The following is a 25871-nucleotide window of genomic DNA, read 5'->3' on the forward strand; positions in this document are numbered from 1 at the left end:
AAAAAGGCTGCTCGGTGAAGGGCTGTGTGATATAACGGGTATGTGTGGCAGGAGCAAGGTGGGAGGGACTGGATGAGGATGGCTGGAAGACAGGCAGGATAAAAAACTATTTTTAATGTAGTGGAGCTTTCTCCCGTGACTCAGGATCCAATACCCTGGCGAGGGCACCTGAAGCAGGTGCTAACAGGCTGCTGGGATGACTCCCAGGAGCTTGCAAAACCTCATGGCCCACATTAAATGAGGTGAGGGTGCCAGAACTGCCTTGGCAGATGCTGAGCACAGGACCAAAAGGCTCAGAGAGGTAGACATGCTAGAAAGAACCTACCATGTAAGATCCAAGTGCCCACGAGCCAACCAGCTTCTCAGAGCGTTTTGGGAGGAGGGCACTGGCATCACGCACAAGGCCACTGGTGGTTATCTTCTGCAGGCCAGGGCTGACGGGAGGAGGTGCTGTCATGGAGCAGGGATTCCTTTGGGAAGAAGAGGAGGCTCTGGAGCTGCAGGGGCTCCATGGCAGCACACCATCACACGAGGCTGGCTCCCTTCCATGGCTGGTTGCCTGGAACCACCACAGTGGGTGGCGAGGCCTCAATGGCAACCAAGAGCCCTGACCTGCAAAGGTCCACAGTGGTGGCTAATCGGCCATGGCATTGTCAGGACAAAGGGGCATTGCCAACAAGGATGCTGCTTCGGCTAATCGGCCGTGGCATTCCTAGAGGCAGGACAGAGGGGCAGCGCCAACAAGGATGCTGCTTGAGATGAACATATGTAAATATGGAATTCAAAAGCATCAAAGTAAGTGAGCAGAAGGCTGATATTAGCCACTGCCATGGACAAACATGCTCCCTCCCAAGTCTCTCAACCAGTCAGTTTTCAGATCCAGGGTCCACAGCTTAGAGGAGAGACTGGGCCCCCTTGCAGAAGAATCCTACAACACAAGAGGGAGTCCAGACAGCAGCCATTTCTCTGCCCTCCCCAAGGAGATCGGACTCGTTTACTTAAGAAATTGCACACTGGATCCAGACAGCAGCCATTTCTCTGCCGCTCCCCAAGGAGATCTGGCTTGTTTACTTGAGAAATTGCACACTGGAGAAAGAATACCCGGATGTTCTGAAGGCTGTTGGATATAAGGTCCAAGATAACAATGATACCAAGGAACTAAAATGAGATTGCGGCTCCATGTCAGAGTGTGCGCAGGGGCCAGGACACCAATGAATCCCTGGCCCAGGCCCATCTCTCAGTGGTCTCGTGTGCCCAGGCACAGCTGGTGTTCATTTGCCTAGTCCTAACTAACTGGCCGAACCCACCACACTGGCTCCTCGACATGTGAATTAGACATAACAATAGGAAAGTCCTCAACACCGACACCCCCCAGCCAAAACAGTAAATGATAACACTGTATCCAGTATGGAATGGAGAGGTTAGTGCCACCTTGAATAATTAAAAGATAAAGGGGTGGTTGGTCTACACCTCATTCCCATTTAATTCACCAGGATGGACCGTGCAAGAAAACTGGATCACAATGGATGACACTGGACCCCAGATAACCCAGGCTCAGTCCTCACTGCTGTGGGAGATTTGGTGTCTTTAATAGAACAGATCTACTCAGCCTCTGGGACTTGGCACACGGGTGCCAACCTGGTGGGCACACTCTTCAGCAGTCACTGCTAAGCAGGGTCAGAAGCAGTTTGCATCCACAGCAGACGTTAACGGTCTGACCCTATGTTACAACATGGTCCAAAGGTACTCTTAATCATTCGGAATTCTTATTTTTATTTTTTAGAGACAGGGACTCACTTTGTGGGCCAGGCTGGAGTGCAGTGGTGCGATCATAGCTCACTGCAGCCTTGACTTCCTGGGCTCAAGCGATTCTCCCACCTCAGCCTCCTGAGTAGCTGGACTATGGGCGTGTGCCACCATGCCTGGCTAAATTTTTAAATTTTTTGCAGAGACAGGGTCTCGTCGTCTTGCCTAGGCTAGTCTCCAACTCCTAGGCTCAAGTGATCTGTCTGCCTTGGCCTCCCAAATCCCTGAGATCACAGGTGTGGCCACTGTGCCTGCCCAAGATGTTCCCTGCCTTGGCCTCCCAAAGCCCTGAGATCACAGGTGTGGCCACTGTGCCTGCCAAGACATTCTTCAGAACACCACACTGGTCCACCACATTGATGAGGTTATGTTACTTAGATCAGATGCCCTGATGCACTCCAGAGCACAGGTGATAAATCTTATAAGGGTTCATGGACCTTCCACATCAGTGAAGTTTTTAGGGGTCCAGTGATCTGGGCTATGCCAGGACAAGGACTCCAAGGTAAGAGACAAGTTAGTGATTGCACCTCACACTTCTACTGCGGATAGGCTGCTTTGCGTTTTGGAGATGGTATAGGCCACTTAGGAAATACTGCTGTGACTCAAAATGCTGCCACGTTTGAGAGGTTTCAGAGCACGAGCGGGGTCTCTAACAGACCCATGATGTGATAGCAGTGGCCCTGCCACTTGGGCCACAAAACCCAGCAACCCCCAGGGTCCTTGATGTGTATGTGGTAGGTAAGGACACTGGGTAAAGTCCTGGGAAAGCATCCATAGAGAAGTCAGTGCAGACACCTAGCATTTGGGAGCAGGCCATGCCATCTACAGAACAGAAGCATAATGAGACAGGCCAACCTAGCTCCTGGCCCTGGTGGCAGCTGTGTGTGTCACCAAGAGACATCGCTGTCTGTGACACCAAAGCATCTCCCCACAGTGACGTGCTGTCAGACCCACCACAGGCCCAGTGAACAAGGGAAGGGGTACCTCTATGACCGAACCCAAGCATGTCTAGAGGACACAGCACACAACATGTGGCCCAATCCCCCATGACACACACCTCTGTTGACCAATGATGTCCTCACCTCACTCCCGCCATCACTTCATGGGGATTCACTGCAACTTAGGGGGAAACACAGACCTAGTTTGTGGATGGGTTGCTTGGTATACTAGTGCAGGCATCACTACAGCCTCACATAGGAACAGCCTGAAAGACAGAGGTGGAGCAGAGCCCTGGCCAGGGTACCTGGTCAGCTCTGTGTGTGGGGGAAAACAAGTTGCCTGTGCTGAGGATAACAGGGTCCTAGGCAGGTACAAACGGCTGGTCAGGACCCTGGAGGGAACAAGGTCTAGGTGAGAGACAGACAGATGGGCCTTGGGAACAGGCATGGGGCACAGGCCTTTGTTTTGCAACCCAATGCTCACCATGGGGCACTAAAAACCAAGGACTGGGATAAGTCGACCAACAGATATTGGTTAGCGTCTGTCCTCACCAGCCCCATTGTCCACACAGCAGACCTATGGACAGGGTGACCATCATGGCCAAGAGCCTCTCAGCAGCATGATCCAGCCATGACTACTGACGATTATCTACCTGGAATGAACAGACAGCAACACTGAGCCTCCGTTTGGTGCCATGCCTAGTGGTAAGCTGATTATATCAGAACACCTTCTCCTGGAAAGGGCAGTGATTTGTCTCAACTGGGATCCACCCACATCCCAGGTGTGGGTTTGCCTTTCCTTGTGCAGTACCGTGCCGGCACTAACATCTCAGGGCTAGTATCAGAGATTTACCAACACAGGATTCCACATAACATCAGCTTGGAGCACATGCAGGGGATGCATGCGAGCCAGGTGACCGCGGGGTCCACTGGATCATCTAACGCAACACCACTCAGGAGATGCTGCCCTGACCTTAGAGGCAGAGATAAAATGCCGGCTTGATGATATACTTCATGGGGTTGGGGCGCCACATTTCAAGATGAACCACTGGCCAATCGATGGTACTGGGTGCCCAATCAGTAAAATGCATGGATTGAGGAAATGGTGAAAGGAGAAGTGGCCCGTCTCACCATCGCTCCAGAAACCCAGTATGAACTTTGCGCTCACCTTCCCCAGTTTTAGGTCTGGCAAATCTAAAGGCCCTGGTTCAAACAGGTGGAGAAGGCTTCTACCACACAACACCAAAGCCATGGTGGCCACCTGGTCACTTGGGGCTGCTCATGCCAGAAGGCCAGCAGGCATCACAAAGAGTTTCCATACCGGCCAGATCATCTGACCCTCATTATTGTGAAGGGTAGAGCTGCCACTGCATAATTCTGGGAATCAGGGGCTTCACTGGGCCTTTCTCCATGTTCCTATGAACATGCTCCTATAAGCAGTCTTCACTGTGACTGGCCTATAAGCAGACTTCACTGTGACTGGATTACCACAACAGCCAGGGTTGGACAAAGAATGGCAACAAGTAGGGACTTGGGATGCACAGGGCTGAGGGTCTGGTCATCCCACCAGGCCAGCAACCAGTGCAGCAGAAGGCTGGCCACAGGGCAGGGGCTCTAGAAAGGGTGGTGTGGGAACGGGATGATGAACATCAGCTCAGCGGCTCTAGAAAGGGTGGGGGGAATGGGATGATGAACATCAGCTCTGCTTGGACCAGCACAGCAAAGGGAGCTCTGCTCTGTCTCCCAGAGACCATGACCAGCACCATCCTAAAGAATGAGCACAGTGAACACAATGTGAAGTGTGGGCAGAACAGGAAGGAGCCTGGTGCTCCAGCAGGTCCTCCTCTGATGGTGTCAGACGTCCCTTCAGCCCTAACAGCTTGGCTGCAGCACCCGTGGCACACTCGGGGAGCCAGAAGCATCTCAGAATTGACACCCCAGGTGCAGCCTCAGCCTAATGCCGTGTGGAGGGTGCAGAGGCAAACACGTTGCAGCTCCCTTTCCAGCAGGGATAGCTCTGAGGTGCAACCTACGCTGCTGCCAGAAGTCCCCTGGGAGACGACCCACACTGACCCACCAGGACTTGGCTTGGGACGCAGCATTTCTGGTCCTTCTCTTCCCACTCATTTCCCCATGCCCCTCTGCTGGTTTCTACTGGGAACACTACTTAAGAAATAACTTTCACATGAGTACTCGTGTCTGCGTCTGCTTCTCAAGAATTCAACCTAAGACCAAACAAATGAGATTTTCTGCCATTGATTTCCAGTGTAATGTGTTGTACTCAAAGAATGTTGCTTTATGATTCAGATGCTTTGAAATTTGTTGAGACAAGTTTATGTCCCAGCACTGGTCAATTTTAAGACATAATCCACATATGTTTGATAAGAATGAGTATTTCTAGATATATATAGAGAGAGATAGATAGACGGTGGGGGGCAATATTTTAAAATATAAATCCTTACTGGTTTCAGTTTATATATTTTTGATACCACCTTGTTAGATACATATTATACAGATACAAATTTAAGATTCACATCTTCTTGGTTAGTTGTTACCATGGAGCTCCAGGTAACTCTCAGGCCAGCAGCCCAAAAGATCTTTGAGAACCACTTTCTTATTCAAGAAAGAATATCTGCTGAGGTAACACCCAATCCCTAAACTCCACCCCGGAGCGAAGCCTCCATGTGTCCAGGAGGTTCTGGGGAACCCAGGAAGAGGCTAACACAGGGCCTGGAGATGCACTGAGGGGAGCAGGCTCTAGAAGGAAACCAGCTGGGGACCCTGAAGGAGGGACAGAAATGCTACTTACCGCAATCTCTGTTACTAAAATATCAGTAATACTTCCCAACACAGTGACAAAGTCAAAGACATTCCAGGCATCTCTGAAATAGTTCTAGAGAAAAAGAAGAGCAGTTAGTGCCAGCGGTTGATGAGGGCTCTGTTGGCAAAGAGGTACAGGTGGTGGCCCTGATCAAGAAAGGGGTGAGGGTGATAGACCCTAAGCATAGGGCAGACAGGCCACCCCAGGGGGCACAGCACAAGGCCAGAGCTAAGCAGATGTCAAAGCCAGGGACACAGATACCTCTGGGCCTGGGCAGAGGCAGGACTAAGAGCCATGTGTCCAAAGAGGAAGAACCCAGCCCTGCCTGCCTCCCAGGACCTATGCTGGGGGCAGAGCTTATGCAGCCAAGAGTATCAGAATAGACCCTTCCCCAGGGCCCCTGTGGCGTCACACATACTCTGGGTACTCGGAGAATTCCCAGCTCCAAATTGTGAGCCCCCAAAGGTCACCCTACACATGGGGAACCAGAATATAGGTTGTCAAAAGGCAAAGCGGGGACCAAAGCACGTACCAGCACCCCAAAGGCGATGATCTTCAGCACGCATTCCATGGAGAACATGGATGTGAACACGATGTTCAGGCATTTCAGCATCAGCTCGTACTCATAGGGTGCATCATAGAACTGCCCGGGGAATAGGTGCTGTTGGCCATGGGTTTGGCAGCCCCAAGACACCCCATCTGGGACCACTATGACCAAGCAAAGGGGGCAGACAGAACTCCACGGCTGCCTAGGCCTGAGACACCCCTTCCTGCTCTCCCCGAGTCCTCCCAGAACCTCCCCACTGTCCCAGCCCACAGACAACAAAGGGAAACAGGATTCCACAGGTATCCCATGCTGGCCAGGATGCAAGGCCATTACTGCTTTGGCTCATGCCAGGAGGAAGAAGGCTGACTCTCCACTCAGCCTCAAGGTCAGATCCCAATCCCTAGCAGCGCCAGCTGCCCCTCCGTGCTGAGCCCCACACACCTTCATCATCAGCACCACGGTGTTGAGGGCTATCATGGCCATGATGAAGTACTCAAAGGGCGGGGAGACCACAAATGTCCACGTCTTATACTGGAACGACTGCCTGTTTTGGGGCATGTACCGTGTCAGGGGTTTGGCGCTGATGGCGAAGTCAATGCAAGCCCTCTGGAAGGGGAGAAAGGAGCACAGAGACTCAGAAGCAGAAAACCTACCCTACGGCATCTACTGCACCCAGCCCCGTCTCACCAGCCCTCACACGGAGCCCTGATGAGAGAAGGCAAATTGAAGCAGCCCAGCCCTTCTCCAAGCAGGCCTCAACCAGCCAAATCTGGTCCCTCTGCAGGAGAAAGGAGGACCTGCCCCTGTGTTGGCAGATGGTGGCAGCCAAAGCTGACCCAGCTGTGAGTGATTTGTGTGCAGGAGGGAAGCCTGATGGCGCTGCCCACGCTGTCCACTGCAAGACTCCACAGAGCATCCACCTACCTCGTTCTTCTCCAGGCTGCATTCAGACATCACCTTGTCCCCCTGCTCCTGGAAGGTGATGATGATCAAGGCCACAAAGATGTTGACAAAGAAGAAGGGAAAGACCACAAAGTAGACCACGTAGAAGATGGACAGCTCCATGCGGTACCCAGGGCTCGGCCCCTGCTCCTCATAGGTGGCATCCACGGAGTGTTTCAGCACCCTGGGCCAAGAGGAGAGCAAGTGTCAGGGGAACTCCCAAAGGAGACAGCCCTAAGAACTCAAGTCCTGCACCACAAGGATGGGTCTGCCTCCATGCCTGAGCCCAGGGATAGAGGCAGGAAGGGAGGCCGAGCACAGGGGCTGCCTGCCCCAGCTACGGAGAGCAGGATGAGCACTCACATGGGCCAGCCTTCTCCCGTGGACACTGTGAACAGCGTCAGCAGGGCCCAGAGCACATTGTCGTAGTGAAAGTCGTATTTCTTCCACTGCCTGGGCTGAGCTTCCACTTCCTCCTTCTCATAATCTAAATACTGACCCCTGGGAATGAGAACATGGGAGGTTAGAGGGCAAAGACAAAAGATCCAAATAAACCCACCTATCAAGAGTGTTGAAACCATTCCGTGGGGAAAGAATGGCCTCTCCAACAGATTGTGCTGGGAAAACTGGATGTCCACATGTAGAAGAATGAATGTGACCCTACTTTACTCCATAGACAAAAATTAACTCATGATGGATTCAAGACCTAAGTGTAAGGAGCTAAAACTATAAAACACTTAGAGGAAAACAGGGGCAAAACTTCATGACCTCAAATCTGGGAATGGAGCCTTAGATGTGACACTGAAATCATGAGCAAAATAAAAAATACAGAGATAAATTAGGCTGCATCAAAATCTGACACTTTCATGCCCAGAGGACATTAAGAAAGTAAAAAGGCAAATCCACAGAATGGGAAAAAATACTTATTTCCTAATCCTCTGTCTGATAAGGGAGTTGTATTTAGAATATGTAAATAACTATTCTAATAAATAAAAAAGGCCAGGCGCGGTGGCTCATGCCTGTAATCCCAGCACTTTGGGAGGCCGAGGTGGGCGGATCACGAGGTCAGGAGATCAAGACCATCCTGGCTAACACGGTGAAACACCATCTCTACTAAAAATACAAAAAAAATTAGCCAGGCGTAGTGGCAGGCGCCTATAGTCCCAGCTACTCAGGAGGCTGAGGCAGGAGGATGGTGGGAATCTGGGAGGTGGAGCTTGCAGTGAGCTGAGATCGCGCCATTGCACTCCAGCCTGGGCAACAGAGCGAGACTCCGTCTCAAAAAAAAAAAAAAAAAAAACCCAAATAAAAAAATGGGTAAAGGATCTGAATAGACACTCCTCCAAAGAAGATATACAAATAGCTATTAAGCACATGAAACGCTGCTCAACACCACTCGTCATCAGGGAAAGGCAAATAAAAACCACCACGACACACCACGCACCCATGATGACGGCTGTAATTTAAAAAATACCAAAACTAAAAAGATGGAAAACAAGTGTTGGCAAGGACATGGGGAATTCAGAACCCTCGTGCATTGCTGGTGGGAATATACAATGCTTTAGCCACTTTGGAAACAGTCTGGCATTTCCTCAAACAGTTAAACACAGAGTTACCCAATCACCCATTAATTCCAATTCTAGGTACATACCCATGAGAAGCAAAAACAGACCCACACAAAAATGTGGACACAAATGTATACAACAGCATCATTTATAACAGCCACAAGGTAGAAACAACCCAATGTTCATCAGCAAATAAAGAATAAGGAAAATGTGGCATAGCACAGAACAGATATTCAGCCATAACAGGGAACGAGGCTCTGACACAGGCCACCGCGTGGACAAACCTGAAAACATCATGTGAAAGAAGCCACTCACAAAAGACCACATATTGTATTATTCAATTTACAAAAAATGTCCAGAACAGAGAGGTTTACAGAGATTAAAAACAGATTCGTAGTTGGCTAGGGGTGGGACAGGGATGTAGGGGATGATAGTTAAATGGTGTGGATTTTTCTTTTTTTTTTGAGGTGCTGAAAATGTGTTCTAAAATTGACTGTGGCGATGGTTGCATGTACCTGTGAATATACTAAAAACCACTCAATTGCACACTTTAAGTGGATTGTTATGAACAAACAGTATAATGTGTTAGTTACATCTCAATAAAGCTGTTTTTTTGTTTCTGTTTTTGTTTTTTTTTTTTTGAGACAGAATCTCGCACTGTCGCCCGGGCTGGAGTGCAGTGGCACAATCTTGGCTCACTGCAACCTCCACCTTCCAGGTTCAAGCGATTCTCCTGCCTCAGCCTCCCGAGTAGCTGGGATTACAGGTGCTGGCCACCACGCCCAGCTAATTTTTTGTATTTTTAGTAGAGACAGGGTTTCACTATTTTGGCCAGGCTGGTCTCCAACGCCTGACCTCATAATCCACCCACCTCAGCCTCCCAAAGTGCTGGGATTACAGGCGTGAGCCACTGCGCCTGGCCTAAAGCTGTTTTGTTTTTGTTTTTGTTTTTTAAAAAAGTCCATTACACTGGGTAAGAATGATCTTTTCAAATAAACAATGCTGGGTGAATTGGGTATCTATCGTCAGAAAACATATCTTAACCCACACCTTATGCAACACATAAAAATCAACTTCCAAGTAAATTGCAGAACTTAATGTGAAAGGCAAAAATAACACTTTTCAGAAGAAAACACAAGAAAACATCCCTGGCCTTGGGATAGATTTCTTAAACAGGATATAAAGAGTACTCAGCATAAAAGAATAAAAAAGATCCCTTGGACTCTATTAAAATCAAGAACTATAGTTAGGTACAGTGGCTCACACCTGTAATCCCAGCACTCTGGGAGGCCGAGGCAGGAGGACTGCTTGAGCCCAGGAGTTCGAAACCAGCTTGGCAACATAGCAAGACCTCATTTCAACAAAAAATTTTAAAAATTAGCCAAGCATGGTGGCACGTGCCTGTAGTTGTCTGAGCTACTCAGGAGGTTGAGGAGGGAGGATCACTCGGGCCTGAGAGTTCGAGGCTGCATTGAGCTGCAATAGCAGCACTGTACTCCAGCCTGGGCGAAAGAGTGAGATCCTGTCTCAAAAAAAAAAAAAAAAAGAAAGAGAAAAAAGAACTTTGTTTTTTAAAAGACAGCATTAAAAGAGTAGAAAGCACCATTCAGAGGAGGAGAAGACGTCCGCGATCCGTACATCTGACAAAGGGTTCCTGTCCAGAACATTACATGATTCCTAGTAACCAACAGGAAAGAGGCAGACAGCAGACACAGGACCACAGGCAGACACTTCCAGAAAAGAACACCTAAGCGGCCAGGCCCCCTAGCAAAGGGGGCTCAATCTCATTGGTCATCACACAAGTGCAAAATTAAACCACGGTGAATGACCACTACACCCAGAAAGGCAAGAAAGAAAACACCAAGATTTAGCTAGGATGTGCGGCTCTCACCCACGCTGGTGAGAGTGTAATTTTACACAGGGGCCTGGCAGCATCTACTAAGGCTGAGTACACGCACACCCAGGACCCGGCAATTCCACTCCTAGACAGATACACCTCCCCAAACTGCTACTGCTCCCTGGCGGACATGTGCACGTGCAGCATTCTCAGCTGCAAACAGCCAAGTGCCCATTAGTCACACAGTATAGGAGGAAGCTGCACGATACTCACACAGAGGCAGCTGGGATGCTGCCGCGTGGGCAGGAAGACACTGTGGGTACTGCCTTGCCTGGGGTCCACACAGGCAGCTAACCAGCTTTCCCCTAGCTCTTCTTCCCCAAGGGCCCCTCTCCTGTCTGCTTTGGAGGCAGGGCTGGGCACAGGAAGCTCTGAGGCCTCATGTGGACAGTGACAGCAGCTCCAGCCATCGGGCAGCCCCTCCGACCTTACAGCCCAGCCAAGATCTCTAGGGCTTAGAGAAGCCTTGCCCAGTGGGCACCTGAGCTTCCTAGATGTCTGTGTCCCTTAGAACATGCCTGGTTCCTGACTCTGCTGAGGAGGAAGTGCTGGGAGCCCCTGGTGTTGTGCTGGGGAGGGGATGCATCCCGTCTTCTGTGGTGACACTAGCCCTTCTCAAGTAAGCCCCTCCCCAGCCCTCAGGCAGGGTCCATGATGCTCTGCAGTGGAGTCTCCCATGCCGCATGACCAGCTCCATCTGGTCCCAAGGGAACTCCCAGTGTTGTCTGCATAATGGGGCTGTGTGTCCCACCTTGCACCCTTCCTCAGTTTACCTGCAGTCCCTCTCCAGCTCCTTGGATTCATCTGTGCAGTAGAAAAACTTCCCTTTGAAGAGCTGCACCGCAATGACGGCAAATATGAACATGAAGAGCATGTAGACAATCAAGATGTTGAGGACATTCTTCAGGGAGTTCACCACACAGTCAAACACAGCCTGCAGGAGGAGGGGCGGAGCCATGATGAGGGGGTGGAACTATGGTGGGAGAGTGGGGCCATGAGGGGGAAGGGTAGGGTCATGGAGGGGGTGCAGTCATGATGAGGGGGTGGAGCCAAGGTGGGAGGGCATGGCCATAAGGGAATGGGTGGGGCCGTGAGGAAAGGGGTGGAGCCATGGTGGGAGGGTGGGGCCATGAGAGGGGTGGAGCCATGGTGGGGGGTGGGGCCATGAGGGGAGGGGTGGAGCCATGGCAAGAGGTGGAGCCACAGGGAAGGGCTGGAAGCAGGAAAGGATGTGAAGGGAGCCAGGAGAGAGCACCAGGCAGGGAACCTACAGGATGGAAACCTGAGGACCACTGAGGCCCAGGTGGCCCCCAGGCATTCCAGGGCCCTGCAAGGCCCTCAGGCCCCTGACCACAGAGAGGCTCTGCCGCCAGCTTCCTTGACACACAAGACTGGTGCTGTGTCTTTTGTGAGGGGAGGCATCTTGGCCCGGATGGAGGGCCAGGAGGTGCTAGAGGCAGCAGCTGGATGCCTAGGAGGGCCGACCTTACAGGTCAGAGTTCAGCCATGGAAACGGGAATGACCAGGAGCCCAGGCCCAGCTGCACCAGGAGGTGCTGGGCCTGGGCAGAGAGGATGCAGCCAGGCTCCGCCCTGCACTTGCACCCTGCCCAACAGGGAAGCAATTTGGGCAAACTGAGGATAAAGCAGTAGGCTCCGGGACAGGGACATATGTGCTCTGTGGCCCGAGGCCGCCCTGTCATCAGCCATCACCACCTGAGGCTTTCTCTTGGGTCCTTCCCAACCTGGAAGCTCAGCATTCCCTGTGCACACAATGCTGTTCTCAAGAGCTGGGAAGACACCTCACAGGCTGCTCTGATCTAGCTGTGACGGGAAGGTGGGGCCACAACCGTCTCCCACAAAGCAGCCTGGCACACTGTGGATGACCACAGCGCCACTCGGTGCCAGGGTAGCTGCCACTCCTCCCTGGACCCAGTGGGCCTCCGACGCCTTCCCCAGCTGCCTGCCAGCCCTCTCCTTCACATACAGGTTCTAAGAAAACTTTCTTCTCTAAGTCCCACATTGCCTCAGGTCTCAATGGCTTGAATTTCCAGTAAAAGAATCTGCTGCATAAAGGTTTGGGAGATTAAGTGAGCTGAAGCACATGAAGCAATTCACACAGGGCCTAGCACAAGCTCACGATTACTAGGTTTCAGCGTGGCCCTACCAGTTTGGGTTTATACTCTGTCTTTATCCAGAAGCTCAGCCCATGCCTGTCCCCCTCTCAGCAGCCAATGTCCCAAGTCCCTGACCGCCAGCATCTCCCTCCACCACCCTGCACCTGTCCTGGCAGCCTTTCCCGCACTGCACTGCAGCTGCTGAAGAAAAACCCTGTGCCACCTGGTCCTGCTGAGCTAAGGAGGAGGATTCTCACAGGAGGCTGCTGGGAACAAGGTCTACTTGGGTAATGGGGGCTTACAGCTAAGTGAGCCCAACCCCCTCACACAGGGGTGTCATGTGAGCACACACAGACTCATGCACTGCATGCACACACACACACGTGCACACACACACACACACAGAGCACATCCCTCAAGCCCCAACTCCAGGCTCCAACCTTGAGCTTGGGCAGCCGTTTGATGGTCTTGAGGGGCCGCAGGACGCGAAGGACTCTCAGGGACTTGATGGTATTGATGTCTTTCCCTTTGGATCCTCTAGAAGGGAGAAGCCACAGATGCAGACAGGCAGGAGGCATGGGTGTGCCCAGCTCCCACGTGGCCCCCCAAGGTCTGGGTCCTGCTCCCCTGTGCATTTTGTCTCAGACTCAAGGGTGGAGGACCCAGGAGCAGAGAGGCCTTGCCCTGCAGGTGCCACAGGCTACCATGACTCTTCCCAGGGGCTGCCTGGCCCGGGCCTCATCTAAGGACAGGAGCTGGGGCCAGGGCAGCAGCATCTGGTGCACAAGGAGAAGAACCATCACCCCTGACACCCCTCCCACCCCAGCTTCCAGGATTAAGAGGACAGAAGGGACCCACACGAGGACTGCAGACCCAGAAGTGGGAGCCCACAAGCACGTTTCCAGGGCGAGAATCTTCTGGAAGGGCTTTTTTCCCTTGCTTTTCAGCTGGCTAGAGGGAGGTAAAGGGGACCTGTCTGGCCTCTGCCCTACAGATCTCCTCAGCCGCCCTAACATTCCTCCCGCTGACGTGAAACTGACAGCAGGAAGACAGAAAAGGGGAAGGAGAGTAAGAAAGAGAAAAAGTCGGATGAATACAGAGGTAATGCAAGAGGCAGGGTGGACTAAGACAAACAAGGGGAGAGGGAGGGAGGGAGGGAGAAAGAGCCGCAGAGACAAACATATCAAGACCCAGAAAGCAGCAGACAGGAAAACTCATGCGGGGCAGGGACGGCAAGACAGGAAGTCGGGGAAAGAAAATTCCAGGCACAGAAGTAAGCAGAAGTACAGAACCAGCGGGCCTCGATCAGGACCCCTCCAAGAAAAAGCCAGGGCAGACACATGTAGCTGCCTCCACCTGTCAGTGACGCAGGAATTAGCAGGTTCTGGGGACTGGACCTCCCATGACCCTACTGAGGCCGGGCCAGCAGTGTCTAGGAGATTTCCTCCTAAGAAGCCCCCCGTTCCCAGAAGCAAAGCCACTCTGCTTGGTGGGAGGTGAGGGTGGAAGCTTCAGGGCTGAGTGGGATTCACTCACACATGGAGCCCTTCCCCACCCTGCTCAGAGGCCACGTCCCACCACGTTCCCTGGGGAAGGCCTGCTTGCAGGGGCGGCCCTGCCCGCTGTGCTCTTCCTGGGGCTCCAGCAACACTTGGGGCTGAGCAGGGAGAGTGAGCTACACGGCTCAGGCACCCTGGTCCCCTTCTTCTCCCCTGACTGTAGGCTACACTCCAGAATCAGATCAAACTCCCCCTGAAACGCTTCCAGGTGGGAAGAACCCAGCCTCCTGTCTCCATCACCCCAGTGCTCCCGACACCCACTCTCAAACCAGCTTCCTCCACCAACTGAGGGAAGAGGGGACATGAGCAGGAGGGAGGGGATACTGTTTTGTCACCTAGTAAATGAGGCTTTCTGGGGGAGCATCCGTCTGGGGCCTGCTCCTTTTCTCCTGCTGAAGCCGCCTGGATGGGCCCAACCCCTTCCCCTCCTCCTGACTGGGGGACCCCTGGCTGCAGTCTTCCCACTCCCAAGGCCTATGCTGATGCTTTGGCAAAGCTCTCCTTCCTTTATCACAGAAAGAGGAGACAGTGGGAACTGCAGGGGGCTGTAGTGGAGAGGAAAGAGGCGAAAGAACGCTGCTCTTCCAGAGAGGAGCTGCACCGGGAGCGCCTTGCGATGTCCCCGGTCCTCAGGCTGTGGCCACAGGTGGCAGTTCCCTCCCGGAGCCCTTGCTGCCCTCCAGGCCAATGGCCCCAGCCTCCAGCCCTCACTGGTGACAGCCTGCTCACCAGGAAGCTCCTCACCAAGGGCTGACCATGCCCAGCTCCAGCCCAGCTCCCCGCCCCGCTCCCAGAGGCATGGCAGAAACCCCTGGCCGGGGACTTGGCTCCCGGCAGCATGCAGCCCCGATGGGGTGAAGGTGGATGAGCAGGGGGTGAGGCTGGAGATGAAATGACCCAAGAGGGGCTGCTGGAATGCTGTGATGTCAGGGGCAGCGTGTGGGGGAGAGAAGGCATTACCCCACGAAGCTCCTGCCGAGTCCAGCAAGAGGAAGACAAAGAGAACAGAGTCAGTGGCACCAGGAGCAGCCCTCCCAGCTGCTCAGAGATGTGGACCCTCCCTCATGTCTGTCGTCCACTAGGGGTCTTCCTTGTCTCTGGATCTCACCCCACAACTCCCCACCGTATTCCCATCCCCAGCTGTAGCTGAGCCCCTGACGACGCCCCCCATGCAGTATCTCCATTTCCAACTCCATTTCCAGCCACAGCAGGGCCAAGTGCCACTGGCTCGGGAGTCAGAGGAGACGTCTAATGCCCCAAAAGGGGAAGGCGACCACCAGTTCTGCCTTGGGCAAAAGCACCAGCGGTCTCCCTGGGTCAGGAGCAGACTTGCCTCAGAGCAGGTCAAGGTGAAGCTGCCTCCAAGGACCCTGAAAGGCAAACGCTGGGCACACCAGAGGCTGTGCCACCCGGCCCCAGAGCCACCGGCCACACCAGCGCCTCCCAGCCCCACCCCACCCCTCCAGGCAGGCGGGGATGGTCCCAGGGCCACAGGCCACGCCAGGACCCTACCTAGTTTGAGAGCCACAGACAGACCTCGGGCCCTCCTAACCCCACGCAGCCCCGCCCCAAGCAGGCAGCGACAGTCCCACATGGACAGCTACAGAGCCACAAGCAGCCCAGGGAGGCCCACAGGAGGGCCTCTTCCTTCTTCCCTCACCCTCACACCCATCATGATTCTGGTGGCTCTCCCTAGCCAGAGCAGAGAGAACATTACTTACGAGAAAGCAAACGCCACCAGGGCACCACTGACCACAATGAAGTCCAGAATGTTCCACAAGTCCCGGAAATAGGCCCCAGGGTGAAGCAGCAGTCCCAAGTCGATCATCTAGGAGGGAGAAACACACTTTAGGTACGTGATAGTCCGGAAAAGACAGGCAGAGGCCAGGCGTGGAGACTCATGCCTGTAATCCCAGCACTTGGGGAGGCTGAGGCAGGTGGATTGCTTGAGCCTGGGAGTTGGAGACCAGCCGGGGCAACATGGTGAAATCCTGTCTCTTAAGATAAAAATAAAACATGGCCAGGTGTGGTGGCTTATGCCTGAAATCCCAGCACTTTGGGAGGCTGAGGCGGGTGGATCACCTGAGCTCAGGAGTTCAAGACCAGCCTGGACAACATGGTGAAACCCCATCTCTACTAAACATACAAAAATTAGCCAGGCGTGGCCGGGCATGGTGGCTCAGGCCTGTAATCCCAGCACTTTGGGAGGCCGAGGCGGGCGGATCACGAGGTCAGGAGATCGAGACCATCCTGGCTAACACAGTGAAACCCCATCTCTACTAAAAATTCAAAAAATTAGCCGGGCGAGGTGGCAGGCGCCTGTAGTCCCAACTACTCGGGAGGCTGAGGCAGGAGAATGGCGTGAACCCTGGGGGGCAGAGCCTGCAGTGAGCCAAGATCGCGCCACTGCACTCCAGCCTGGGCGACAGCAACACCCTGTCTCAAAAAAAAAAAAAAAAAAAAAAAATTAGCTGGGCGTGGTGCTGCACACCTGTAATCCCAGTTACTTGAGAGGCTGAGGCATGAGAATTGCTTGAACCCAGGATGCAGAGACTGGAGTGAGCTGAGATCACGCCACCATACTCCAGCCTGGATGACAGAGTGAGACCCTGTCTCAAAAAACCAAACCAAAACAAACCTAGAAAGACAGGCAGAGCTACGGGCCTCAGCTCCAGAGTCATGGGGGAGGAATACAGCTCTAGGTCCCCGTGGAAGGCTCAGTGTAGCTGAGTGCACACGTTATGTGCACACCTGTGACTTCAGTGCACCTTGGAGCACCTTTACACGCCCTGTCAGAGTAGGGAGACACGGCCCAGGTCACACCCCGAAGGGCCTCAGTGGGCCTTTGGACCTCAATGCCACAGACTCAAATATCCCTACATGGCTTGTGACCGGCTGAGATCCTGCCTGGGCTCCTAAATTCCCTGTAGCCTGAATGAGACTGAGGTCTCCATCTCCATCTGCTCCTCCACCGCTGGGCTGTAGGCACACATGGCCCCAGGGAGCTCAGAGCTTGCCCAGATCCCCTGCAGGCAAGCTCAGAGCAGCAGGACTGCAGTTACACAGACCTTCACTCACATCCTGGCTCTGTCACTCCTGCTGCCACGATTCTAGGCCGGTAACATAACCTCGCTAAGTGTCAGCTTCCTCATCTGTAAAATGGGGATGATGACGCACACCCCACAGAATTTTCCAAGAGTGAAATAGCAGAGGTAACGTGTTCATGCATCTGCTGTCAGTGCTCCATATGCACACACTGCCCTGTGTGCACGCATGCGGGCACACACATACCCTAAGCTGCACGGAAGTCATGGATGTGCAGGTGTGTGCACACTCAACCACACTGAAGGCACACCTGCATAAACGCACAAGGGCCACACTAGTCAGACAGTGATATGGGGGACCTCGTGTCAACACTTAGAGGCAGACAGTGAAGGACTCTGAATCTATCATAAGACAAATGCCCTCCTAAATTCAAGTCTTCAGCACCCACTTCCAACAATCTTCCAACACTCTGTCTCTCCCAAGTCTCCTCCTCCCCCAGCCAATGCCACGCAGCCCTCCCTTTGCTGTCCTAAGAGGGAGGGCCTCCGCACATTGGGGAGAGACTGTAGCTCATGTGTTCAAGAAACCAGGGCAAGTGGAGGCCCAGGCACGACGCTGGGGAGCACTCCCAGTGGGGGATGTAATCTCCTCAGTGAAGGACAAAGCCTCTTCGTGTGCACATGTTCACGCGCTGAGCACACACCCAGTGCACACACACCTACCATATGTCTTAAGAGTTTATAGGAATTGTGGTTCAACCCCTGCCCTGGTCCCATCTCAATCATGAGGGAGGGAGAGCAAAACACTGGGGTCACAAGGGGCAGCCACATATCTCACCTTTATCACCATCTCAAAGGTAAAGACACCAGTGAAAATGTAATCCAGGTATTTCAGAGCCTGAAACCAAAAGGAAAGTTATTCTCAAAGGCTGGGCTGAAACGTGAGCCAGGGTGTCCTTGGTGGCTCCGAATTTTTCCTCCAGGCCTCTCAGCAGTCAGCCAGCGAGCCAGGAAGCCTGTGGAAAACGGTTCTGGGAGGGGGTCTCTGACAAGAACCGTCTGGGAACAGGCCCCCTCTGCCGCACCCTGTCTTCCTGTCTCCAGACCTTTGGTCCTGCACTCCCAGGCACACAGACAGAGGAAGGAGGGGTGTCCTGTGAGAAGACAGGACCCCAGCCCCACCCCAGCCCCTTGGGCCCCTGGGAAGGCACCCAGCTCCCCCACCACAGCCTGGCGGGGACCCAGCCATCCGGGCCACTCACATTGTTCCTGGGCGAGTCCGTGCGCACTGGGTCCTCAGCAGCCAGGGCAATGCTGCTCAAGGCGATGACCACGAGAATGACCATCTCGAAGTACCTCATGGTCACGATGTAGTGGCAGAAGCGGCGGAGCCTGTGAGGGAACCCACGGATCACCACAAGGCCCACCAGCCGGGTGCGCCAGCCCCTTGCCACAGGGCAGGCTCAGCCTGTCCCGCAGAAAGGGCTCTGGGCTGCCTCAGGAAGCTGTGGCCCCAGAGCTTCGCTTTGCTAATGGTCCCTGTGGTTGGTGGTGGCAACCAGGTGACGGACAGTGGCTGAGATTCCTGAGAGGGCCTCCCGGGACCGGGGTGGGGAAGGCTGCAGAACCTCATGGCAAGGGTCAACAAACCAAACCTCACAGGCCAGATCGGGTGACCTGTTTGTGTGAATAAAACTTCACTGGAGTACAGCTACATCCATTCACTACCAACTGTCCATGCAGCCAACAGCAGTCCAAAGCCAACAGCATCAACTACCCAGCCCTTTCACAGATAAGGTCAGCTGTGGGCAGCAGGGAGGGAGTTGCTCAGAGAGGAAGAATTTCAACGTCAACATTCTCACAGAGAGCAGGCCTCTCTTGCCCTAAGAAAGTTCTCTGGGGCCTGTGCGGGGTGTGTGCCCTGTCCAGGCTCCCAGGGTGCATGTGAACAGGCTCCACATGAACACACTCCACATGAACACACTGCACGGGAACACACTCCACGTGAACGCGCTGCATGAGAACACGCTGCACGAGAACACGCTGCACGGGAACACGCTGCACGAGAACACGCTCCATGTGGACACACTGCGCGGGAACACGCTCCACACACTGCCACATGCTCGCCTTTTGCTCCAGTCCCATCTGCCTGACTCGCTTGTTCAATATTACTGAGCACCTACCCTGCCAGGCATGTGCTGGACACTGGGGGACACAGGGGTGACCAGAACAGGCCTGATGAAGCTCCATTCAGCAGTCAAAACACCAGGAAGCAGCGAGGAAATCAACAAGCAGGGGCCTCCCTGCTACTGGCAGAGCCACAGCGTGGGAGTGCACAGTAACCAGGAGGATGGGAAGCCCATCTACGGGTGGAGGACGAGAAGAGGCAGCCGTGGATGGAGCAGGTGGGGCAGACGGCCCCCATCATGAGGGCTGTGCTCTGGAGGTGCCTCCTCTGCCTCGCAGGCATGTCCACCGCCGCCAGCCCCTCTCAGCTCTTCCTCTCACCCACACCTACGAACCCCCAAGGGCCATCCATCTTAAGCGGCTGCCCACATCTCCCTCTTCCTTGAAGGGAACTCTGCCATCTAGCTCCTGCCCCTGTGTCCACAGAGCTGTTCATCCCTGGCCCACCGCAGGCCTGCTGCTGCCTCAGCCCTTGCCACTTCCCCTCCTTAAAAGGGCTGCCTTTCCTTCTAATTCAGCTGTCATCCACTCCAACTTGTGTCTGGGTTTCTGGCACTCAGCTCTACCCCCAGCTCAGATCCCAAGTCCACCTGGCCATGAGACATCCCCAGCCGCCCCAGGCTTTGCAGGGTCTGCGGGCAGGACCCCAGCAGCACCGCTGGTCTCAGTGAACGCAGTGCCTTCCGCCACTGTCAGGCAGAAACTGGGTTTCAGTCAGACATCCTCGATGTCTCCTTCCACATCTAATTTATCACCAAATTCTGTAGATTCTGCCTCTAAAATTCCTCCGCACACACCTGACTTCCAAACCTCAACGCTATGAGTACCCTGGTCAAACCACCACTCCCTCTCCCTGAAACCCTTACCATCTACTCAGTGGCCTCCATCTGCAGTCTCCCCATAAAAGGGCCCTGCTGGGCTGCAATCCGAGTGCCCCCACTGTGCACACATCCCACGCTTCTCAGTGTGCTCCAGGATGGTGCGACCCCCCAACCCCGCAACAGAACACCCAGCCAGCCCTGCCTACCCTTTTGTGTTCTGACCCAGTTCTGTCCTTGGCTGCTTGCCAACTGCTGGCTTCTACTTCTGGGCTACTGTGAACGCTCCACTAGTTCCTCCCCTCTCCCCTCTTCACCTTAACTCTTACTCATCCTTCAGGTTTCAACCAAGATGTCACTTCCACCAGAAAACCTCCCTGGCCTTCTCTCACCTGCTCCCAGAATGCCAGTGCCTTCCTGTGTTTCCATTTCCACACCGGGTTACCGCCCCTCACCTGCCACTACACTGTCAGTCCTGACATGGCAGGGTCCATGTCTGTCTCCATTACTGCTTTACTCCTAACCGCAGCATAGCAGGGTAAGGTCCCAAGACGTGTGTGTTGGATAAAAGAATGATGGGGGGAGGAAGCAGGGAGAGGCGGTAACGCAGGGCTTGGTGGAAAGACGTTGGGTGGTGAAAGAAGAAGAAGGGGATGGACAGATCAGTAACGAACAGGGATACGTCCACGCAGCCTTGCTGCCCTCTGCCCTCCCGTCCATCTGCCCAGCCCCTGCTCTGGCTGGGCAAGCTCTTGTGTGGTTCCACCCCTGTCTGCCTCTCCCTCTGCCTCCTCCTCCTCAAACTCTGCTCCAGTCTCACCCCGGAAGCCCCCCCTGGCCTTCTCATCTAAGTTTTAGCACCCAACGGTCCGCATCTCCGCGCCTTGCTTTGTGTTTCCTCCCAGTACTTAACACTATCTGCATCTTATGTCTTTTACTTATTTGTCATGTCTGTTGTCTGTCTCTCCCACCAGCACACAGGCTTAGCAAGGACAGGGGTTCTCACCTGTTTTGTTCATTCCTAGCTATTCCCAGCACCTAGAGTGCTGTCTGCCACATAAACACTGGCTGGACTAATGGAAGCCCTGGACTAAAGAGTGGATGATGAATGCATGAAAAGCACAGGCGCGGACACACGGATAGACATGCAAATAAACACAGTGCACACACGCAGACAACACAGGTGCCAGGTATGATGGGAAGGCAGATGGATGGAAGTGTGTTTGCGAGACAGGGCAGACGGTGTCCCTATGTGCAGACGCACACACACCACAGAGGAGGTGAGGAGCCCGGGCCTGGAGCTCACCCCAGCTCTGCTGGGGCTGCCTCCTGTGCCCGTGTCCTCTTCTGCAGAATGAGGTCACACGGGCACGTGCCTCTGGGGTCTGCCGTGGGACTTAGAGCCGTTTCTCTACGTAAGTGCGCAGAATCAGTGCACGCTGGCTACTGAGATCCCACGGGTCATGATGCATGGGTGAGTGGGCGGCCACACACACCAGCAGGCAAGGAGACTCACAGGTTAGTGGGGCTTAAACAGAACATGGAGCTGTATGGGACGATGGGCCGGGGGCCGCTCCTCATCACGTCATCTGCTTCCACCTCCTTCTTCCCCTCTGCTTGGCTTTCCAGGTCCACGTTACCACCTACAAGGACACAGGGCCCCCGAGTAAGGGGTGTGGTGCACACAAAGCCCACTTCGTGTAGCTCTCTCCCAGCTCTCATGCCCCCGGCACTTGCGTCAGGTCCTCACAAGCCCACCAGGGATGGGCATGCAGCTAAGAACAGTGCTTCACACACATGACCGTGGTGCATGACAGCCAGGACCACCATCTGCCGCAGAGACGCTAATGGACCCTTCCTCACCTCTTGCTGCACCAAGGTTGGCAATAAAATGGAGCCCAGCACTGCCCCTGTGGCTGTGGACCCCTCTGCTGCGCTGAGGGGTCTCGATGCGCTGAGAAGCCCAGAGCCTGGTGAGACCTTCCCACTGCCTCTGCTGGGACCTCGAACCCACAGCACAGGGAGGAGCAGGGGCCAGCCCCCGACCCGCAAACCCACAGAGGCTCCCTGTACCTCGTTGTCCAGTCTCCCTTGATCTGGGATTTTCTTCCTCAAGATCCCAGGAGAGGGTCCTGTGAGGCCATGGAGCTTGGAAGGACGCTCTTCCCGGGGGGACCCAGCCTCTGCTCAGGCCCTGCTCCCTCACCAGCCCCCGACTCATCGCCTCCTTCCCCCAGGGCCCATCCTCTGCCCCTCAGCACCCCACCACACCCCAGCTGTGCTCCCACAAATCAAACTCCCCAGGGCTAATATGGCCGCCACCTTGTTGTTTTTTTAGGCAAATTTTGTTGTCCCTGCCCAGTGTTTTTCTCACAATAATTCTTCATTTTCAACTATCCTATTGTATATTTTAATTCTTATAGGTGACAGAGCTCTTGAGACCTCAGGGACACCAAGGAAGACGTGCAGTGACCTGGAGCCACCTCCCACTGCTGCAACTCATTTTGAATTCTTTAAAGAAACATAAAAGCAAATAGGATTTTAAAGAGCAACAAAGTGAAGGTGCTAATCCCCAGAGCCCGCTGTGGAGCCCTTGACTGCTGGCCACTTTGAAGTCCTGCAGAGAAAGGCTGTGCCAGAGGAAAAAAGCTTCGAGATGAGCATGAAAACAGCCAAGGCCACAGCAGTGGGGTCTATACCACCGAGGATGCTGGCTCCAGAGCCAAGATAACCAGCCCCCGCCCACGAGCACAAGCAGTTTAAAGCGACCACTTTTGAAATGGGCACCATCAAACTTCCCTGTTGAAAATGAAAATTATGTAATCTGAGAATGCAATCTGGCAAAACTTACTTGAAGCCCTAAAAAATTCTATTAATTTATTAGACATTAGCTGCTAAGGGAATGAAGCATACCCACAAAAATATGTATTCCCAAAAGTTTTTGTTGCAAGTTTTTTTTTGTTTTTTGTTTTTTTTTTAATTTGAGACAGGAGACAGAGTTTCGCTCTTGTTGCCCAGGCTGAAGTACAGTGGTACCATCCTGCAACCTCCGCCTCCCAGGTTCAAGTGATTCTCCTGCCTCAGCATCCCCAGTAGCTGGGATTATAGGCACGTGCCACCACACCCAGCTAATTTTTGTATTTTTAGTATAGACAGAGTTTCACCATGTTGGCCAGGCTGGTCTCAAACTTCTGACCTCAAGTGATCTGCCCTTCTTGGCCTCCCAAAGTGCTGGGCTTACAGGCGTGTGTTGTAAGTTCTTTTACAATAACAAAAATTATAAAATGCACAACCATAAACTGACTGAGTGAAATATGCAATATTTATAAGAAGCACCATACTATGGATATGAAACATGCCACAGCTGTGTGGTGGCTCATGCCTATAATCCCAGCACGTTGGGAGGCCGAGGTGGGAGGGAACCCTTGAGTCCAGGAGTCTCAAGCAACGAGACCATCCTGGGCAAGATGGCGACAGACCCTGTCTCTACAAAGAAATTAAAAAATTAAAAAATTAGCTGGGTGTGTTGGCGCATGCATACAGTTCCAGCGACTCCAGAGGCTGAAGCAGGAGGATCACTTGAAGTCAGGAGTTCAAGGTTACGGTGAGCTACAATGGCACCACTGTACTCCAGTCTGGGTGACAGAATGAGATTCCATCTCTAAAATAAATGAATAATTAATTAACTTAAGTAAACTGGGAGAAAAGAATCAGTCTGGATTCAATGAAGACTTTTGCTGCTCAAAATAAATAGGACAAAGATGCCAGAGCTTGGATGGAACTATTTCTCTGAAATCGATTTACTACAACATGGAAAATCATATGAAAGTCATCAATCATAGGGAAAAAAGGTCAACTGAGTCAAAGCAGAAGAAAGAACGGAAAGGATAAAAATGAAAACTGCAACAGACTGAAGTCATCGTTGGAGAAAGGCTATTTTTAAAAAGACTTAATAGTTAAAAAAATTAAATCCCTGAAATAGGAGACAATGAAGCAAAACAGTGAGCTTTGGAGGGGAATACAGAAAGGAAGGGAGCCTTCACTAAAAACAGCCACGTGCCAGACACGGCCCAGGTGCTTTACTCCCCCTGACAGCATGCGACGGCACAGGTTCCCCTTTCCAGATTAAGAAACTTCAGGCTGAACTGAGGAACCACTCTTTCCAGTGCACGGGTAGGAGTCCCAAGCCTTGGGCTCACTTCAAGGTGGGGAAGCTGAATGGGAATCATCCCCAAAGGGGATGTAAGCCTGGACTGGCAGCTCCCCAGGCTTCTGGAAACAACAAATGCAAATCCTCTCTGACAAAAACCTTCCTCAGTTGGCCTACAGAGTCCCCACAGGTTAGGGGGAATTTGGAGATAATTTAAGCTACTGTTTCCCAAGATATCTAAAGATATCCCAAAAGAAAGGATTTCTCTCCTATACATCTGGAGAGGTACAAGCTATGTTCCATCCTTGAGAAAACTGAAAACGTTGTTAATTCATTTTCTGTAGGGCTTAATTATCTCACAAAACCCTAGTTGAAAAAAGGAGGATGTGATGTTTAATACTGAGTGTCAACTTGATTGGATTGAAGGATACAAAGTATTGATGCTGGGTGTGTCTGTGAGCATGTTGCCAAAAGAGATTAACATTTGAGTCAGTGGGCTGCGGAAGGCAGACCCACCCTTCATCTGGTGGGCACCATCTAATCAGCTGCCAGCGAATGTCAACCAGAAAAACGTGAAAAGGAGACAACGGGCCTCGCCTCCCAGCCTACATCTTTCTCCCGTGCTGGACGCTTCCTGCCCTCAAATATCGGACTCCAAGTTCAGCTTTGAGACTCGGAATGGCTCTCCTTGCTCCTCAGCTTGCAGACAGCCTATTGTGGGACCTTGTGATCGTGTGAGTTAATACTTAATAAACTCCCATACATATATCATATGTCATATATGATATATGTATGGGAGATACATATATAGGAGATACATATATATATAGGATATACATCCTATTAGTTGTCTCTCTAAGAGAACCCTGACTAATACAAAGGATTAAGATCAGTCATATATGAACTCAATATCACCAAACACACCATGAAACAAGGTCACCATGACTGAAAGACACAACAGAAACAATGAGTGCACTCACACCCCTAAAGACTTCAGATATGGAATTCTTAGATGAGATACATAAAGTCAACATAGGCCAGGCGCAGTGGCTCACAACCATAATCCCAGCACTTTGGAGGCCAAGGCAGGTGGATCACTTGAGCCCAGGAGTTCAAGACCAGCCTGGGCAACATGGAGAAACCCCATGTCTACAATAAATACAAATTAGCTGGGTATGGCAGTGTGCGCCTGTGGTCCAACTACCGCAGGGGATGAAGTGGGAGGATTGCTTGAGCCCAGGTGATGGCTACACGAAAAGCCCAGATGTCACCACTATACAATAGATCTAATGTAACAAAACTGCATTTGTCCCCCCAACTCTATAAAAATAAAACAAAATTATTGACAGGTCAATCAAGCAAAATATTAATGAATATAAAGAATATTTGAGTAATACAACTAACAAACCTGATTTAGCATACAAATGTAAAAAGCTCAGAGCTCACAAAATTAGAGAAAACATATCCCTCTGAAGCACATA

At 52.7% G+C, this 25871-nt stretch overlaps 1 protein-coding gene across 4 annotated transcripts in view; it reads right to left on the reverse strand.

Annotated features, from left to right (window-relative positions):
- The window catches only part of CACNA1B (calcium voltage-gated channel subunit alpha1 B), a 243833-nt gene that overhangs the window by 58357 nt on the left and 159605 nt on the right, over positions 1-25871 (reverse strand). For 2 of the 4 annotated variants that reach the window (XM_055270114.2, XM_055270112.2), the window contains 12 exons: positions 21757-21883; positions 18498-18627; positions 18074-18133; positions 15913-16019; positions 15152-15163; positions 13073-13169; positions 11290-11450; positions 7418-7555; positions 7037-7238; positions 6554-6718; positions 6098-6208; positions 5554-5637 (listed from right to left, as the gene is read on the reverse strand). In XM_055270114.2, the coding sequence (XP_055126089.1) occupies positions 5554-5637; positions 6098-6208; positions 6554-6718; positions 7037-7238; positions 7418-7555; positions 11290-11450; positions 13073-13169; positions 15152-15163; positions 15913-16019; positions 18074-18133; positions 18498-18627; positions 21757-21883 (1394 nt within the window). The remainder of the gene's footprint in view (positions 1-5553; positions 5638-6097; positions 6209-6553; positions 6719-7036; positions 7239-7417; positions 7556-11289; positions 11451-13072; positions 13170-15151; positions 15164-15912; positions 16020-18073; positions 18134-18497; positions 18628-21756; positions 21884-25871) is intronic. The other 2 variants (XM_063636690.1, XM_055270113.1) reach the window with 1 other exon arrangement.

The sequence above is a fragment of the Symphalangus syndactylus genome, chromosome 3 (assembly GCF_028878055.3).
Source record: "Symphalangus syndactylus isolate Jambi chromosome 3, NHGRI_mSymSyn1-v2.1_pri, whole genome shotgun sequence".
Taxonomy (NCBI): Eukaryota; Metazoa; Chordata; class Mammalia; order Primates; family Hylobatidae; genus Symphalangus; species Symphalangus syndactylus.